This window comes from Aphidius gifuensis, linkage group LG6 (genome assembly GCF_014905175.1).
Source record: "Aphidius gifuensis isolate YNYX2018 linkage group LG6, ASM1490517v1, whole genome shotgun sequence".
NCBI lineage: Eukaryota > Metazoa > Arthropoda > Insecta > Hymenoptera > Braconidae > Aphidius > Aphidius gifuensis.
This window is the reverse complement of record NC_057793.1, coordinates 12,508,462-12,513,373: the sequence shown is the minus strand read 5'-3', so window position 1 is coordinate 12,513,373 and position 4,912 is coordinate 12,508,462. Positions and strand designations below refer to the sequence as shown.

At 24.6% G+C, this 4,912-nt stretch overlaps 1 protein-coding gene across 1 annotated transcript; it reads left to right on the top strand.

Annotated features, from left to right (window-relative positions):
* Positions 1-2,782: 2,782 nt before the first annotated feature.
* Positions 2,783-4,674, top strand: LOC122859856. The gene is made up of 2 exons (XM_044163536.1): positions 2,783-2,942; positions 4,227-4,674. The coding sequence occupies exons 1-2, from the start codon at positions 2,783-2,785 to the stop codon at positions 4,589-4,591; spliced, it is 525 nt and encodes a 174-aa protein (XP_044019471.1). The 3' UTR covers positions 4,592-4,674.
* The last annotated feature ends 238 nt before the right edge of the window (positions 4,675-4,912 follow it).

The window sequence follows — 4,912 nt, the reverse complement described above, 5'->3', positions numbered from 1 at the left end:
TAGTTACGCGTCGCGAAAAGTATAAAAAAAAAAAAAAATATTTTTGTCGGAGTAATATCGAATAACTATTTAAATAATTGACCGAAAAATAAAATAAAAACGGGAAATCTTTCTTTAATTGTAGTACATTAATTTCGTTGTAGGGCATTTTCACGAAAAAAACCACCCCTTTTCCACCAAAAATAATTACCGGCCGCGAGAAAATAGAAATAGCAATATTATTATGCGCATACGATAGTTTATTTTATTTATAGTATGACGAAAAAAAAATTTTTAAAATCGATGCATTTTTGACTGGTGGGGCTATTTGTTAAAATTCTTTTTTTATTAACAATTGCTTTTGTTGTTAGTCCGAGCCGACGACGCGAGAATTGCGAGAATAATTGATAGAAATCGAATTTCAAAGTTTATGTTACTAATACTTTCACGGTGCGTGTAAATACAACAGCTGTGCGTGTGTGTGAGCGTCGAGTCGGGTACAGTCGAGTAGCGTCGGGTCGAAATAAAACTATATAAAACCAAAATTTATTTTTAATTAAAAAAAAAAAAAAAAAAAAAAGAGAAGAAGGAAAAATAATTATGGTAAATTTCTGTAAATTTGTAAATAGCCGATAGATGACCATATGGGCTGGTACCCAGGCTGTATATTTTTTTTATACATTTGTACATTTTGTTAATAAAAAACTAAGGATGTTTAAAACATGGTTTAAAACATTATGTTTTATACATGCCCATCCTTGGTCAAAATAAAACTATCTCTCTTTTTTATATATCTATCGCGGTCGCGTAGGAGAGTTTTGCGTGGGGGTTCATGAAGGGTAACGCGTTAATCAAAAAATATAAAACTTTAAAAATTAATTACGCGAAAACAGATGGTAAAAAAAAAAAACTTATAAGACCTACCTCCCCTAAAAAATTATTCTCTACAACTTTTATTTGAAACTTTTCTTCCTAATTCTAACAGGAATCGCGGAATTGATTATTTTAATTTTAATTAATTTTTTTTAACCCTTTCTCGGGGGGATAGAATTTTTTAAATATTTGTATTGAAATCGGAAGGTCGAAATACCCTTAAAATAATTTTTTCATCAAAATCGGGTAAAATTTTTTAAAATGCCCATTTAAAACAGAACTTGCCTGGATCAAAAAATAACAAACTAAAGCTATGTACAACAAATGATATTCTAAATATTCGTGAAAAAATCAAATAAAACTTCAAGTGGTATAAATAACTTTCCTTTTATTATACTAACAAGATATATATCTCAACTTAAATCTACAATTTACCCCTAAAAATGTGAAACTATTTTCATGCAGAAACTTGGTAAAAAACGTAACTGACTATCAAAAGTCTACCCCAAGTAATATTACAAACATCAATACATCAATATCAAACATAATAAAAACTATGAAATACTATTATTAAATTACTATGAATTATTATTATTATTATTATTATTATTATTATTATTATTATTATTATTATTATTATTATTATTATTATTATTATTATTATTATTATTATTATTATTATTATTATTATTATTATTATTATATGTATGTGTATTATTATTATTATTATTATTATGTATGTATGTATGTATTATGTATTATTATTATTATTATTATTATTATTATTATTATTATTATTATTATTATTATTATTATTATTATTATTATTATTATTATTATTATTATTATTATTATTATTATTATTATTATTATTATTATTATTATTATTATTATTATTATTATTATTATTATTATTATTATTATTATTATTATTATTATTATTATTATTATTATTATTATTATTATTATTATTATTATTGTGTATGTGTGTATTATTATTATTATTATTATTATTATTATTATTATTATTATTATTATTATTATTATTATTATTATTATTATTATTATTATTATTATTATTATTATTATTATTATTATTATTATTATTATTATTATTATTATTATGTGTATTATTATTATTATTAAAAATTTGTCACACAACTCAATATCTCGACTTCTCTCTTTCTTTTATTGCTGATGGAGGATAATCAATAAGAGATGAAATTCAAGACAAGAATTTCGTATAATCAACTATAGAATATAGATATCGAAATTTTGTATCAATGGTTTGCGAATTGAATAGTTATTGAATATCATTTTACTTTGCAATATCAATTTACGATTGAAAATTGTCTTCTGAAGTCTTCTAAAGTAGCGTAAAATTAGACACGGTACAATATTATTGGTATCAACCAATGAGGTTTCCAATGATTATACGGAAAATTCATCAATAAACGCAAGTCAAGTGTAAATACAATACCACTATTAGTAATAACCAAGCACTCTCCCACGAAGTTAATAATCGACGACTGTGCAGGTTGATGATGCATCTGGACACGCTCGAGACGAATTTTAAAGTCGTATCCTATGTGAAAACCACTAATCAATGAAAACAAATTTATAATAGTAAATACAAACTTGAAACGCTACAATGCAGAATTTCGTTCTGCATCGATACCAAGTTAAATAAACTGCTCCTACTCTCATTTTCTCCGTACGATTTGTATATAAATAAAGGGCAGCAACGTTACAAAGAGACAAATATGTTAAGACCACAGTTAAAAGCATTGACTAATAATCTTTTAAAATCCATCAATTATTTCTTAAAAATTAAAAAAAAAAAACAAATAAAAGAATGCTGAAATATTACTTTTATTATATTATTTATATTGTGCTAGAGTTTATTTTATTTTGTAATACTGAAAATTCAATGAAGATTATTACTGCACCAGATGTTTTTGATCAAGCAACACTAACTGAAAATTATAGTACAAAACTTGGCAAGTTTATTGGTGATAATGTTATAAATATTGTTGATGCATCCGATCCATATAATATTGAACCAAATGGAAGTGAAGCTCGACATTTGGGTATGTAAAATACATATGAATTTTTTTTTTAAACAAAAATAAAGTACTGAATGAAGACATATTCAATAGCCAAATTAGTCATGATTACAAAGTATAGTCAGAACGTAATTAATATGACTGTCACAGATGTCATATCTTATGTGATTACAGATAACAATTTCATGACACTCAGTTTAATTTATTTACATTTTGCTATCGTCAATTAATATTTTCCGATAAAATTTTTTCGTACTGGTAATGACTGATTATAATGACTTATAATAAAATAAAAATAAATACTCACACGAATTCAAATATTTTGTAGTTTTTTCGATAACATTTATTCTTCACAATTATTCTTTGAAATAATTTTTACTCGCGATACACATATTTTTCAACTAAGACTCAGAAGATGTTTAACGTTACTTATCATTATTCTATATTGATGACCGAGTTTATTTTTATTTATTGTAATACTGAAAATTCAATGAAAATTATTACTTAGAACCAATTTTTTATCAAGCAAACAAACTTAGATATCTACATTATATAATTTGCAAAATTTTTTACAACAGATAGATTTTTACTTAGCTGTAATTCTGCATCAATCAATATCTACATTATTTTGAAAAGCTAGATTTTTGAAGCTGTAATTTTTAATACACAATCAATATGAACATTGTTACTTGAAATTTTTACTTGCTTAATGATAGCCATACAAACCAATATTACATTATTTTGTCAGCTAGATTATTCACTTAGCAAGTTTTCATAGCTTTAATTATAGCCAAACGATCAATATCACATTCTTTCATAGCTAGATTTTTTATTTCAAAAACTTTCGTCAAAAAATATTTTCGAACTGGTCTTACTTTAGTAATGGCAAACTAAAATGACTCAAAAAAAAAATAAAAATTCAAATGATTTTGTAGTTTTAATCTGCATTTATTCTTCACAATTATTCTTTGAAATGTTTTATTTCAGTTTAGTATCACACATATTTTTCATACTAGACTTAGATCTGTTTATAACATCAATTTTCATGTAATGTCGATTAAGATAATTCTACATAGTTATTACAAATTATTAGATACGATGACAGAACAGAGCAAATGTCACCAACAACATCTTTTATTTTGAGTCATGATTTTCGGCTATCAGTAATTACCATCTACCAGTTGACTACAATAATATATAAAAAATACCACAGGGACGACGACAGTTAATAATCCTTCGCTTTTAAGTGCAATACTATCAAATTATTATTTTGAAAAAGAACGAAAAATGATAAATTATTTTTTACAGGTAACAAGAAGAAGAAAAAAAAATTCAAGAAAAAAGTAATGAAATTTATAATTCCAATGTTAATTATATGGGTAGTTATAAAATCACTAGTTTTACCGGTTGTATTGAAAGCACTTGCAGTTTTAAGTGGAAAAGCATTTTTATTGAGTCTGATGAGTCTCGTTCTGGCGGCAATAATGGGATTACGAAGATTGGTCAGTGCGATTGGTGGAATACCTGGTCTTCCTTTCAGTAATCTTGGTCCAACGGCTTACAGTAAATACAGACGTAAAGAAGATGAAATAATTGATGAAGGTCCATCATATGAAGGCTCTGAACCATACAAATACTATCGTGATTGTGATCCTAACAAAGATAAAAAGTAAAAAAAAAGATTTTTCGTTAATTTATTTCTTTTCATTTGAGATTAAACTTGAATAAATTAGTCATCATTACCTTTAAATTTCACGCAACATTTATGCTATAAAATGTGTAGAAAATATATTTTTCGAAGAAGTAAAAGTAATTAAGAACGTTGACGAGATATATATATGAAAAAAATACTTATAAATACTAGTAAATATACCTCTATCTGTAGATATATATATCTGATATTATTATTCAAATATATATATTGGATATACATATAATGTATGTATAATTGTATATATATACTCCTTCCATTTGGGTAATATCTATTGAGTTCA

What these genes read in the sequence shown, in the direction of transcription:
- LOC122859856 (XM_044163536.1), top strand. Translation starts at nt 2,783, where the DNA reads ATGAAGATTATTACTGCACCAGATGTTTTTGATCAAGCAACACTAACT. An exon ending in AAGTGAAGCTCGACATTTGG is followed by an intron (nt 2,943 to 4,226) that starts GTATGTAAAATA and finishes TATTTTTTACAG; the next exon opens with GTAACAAGAAGAAGAAAAAA.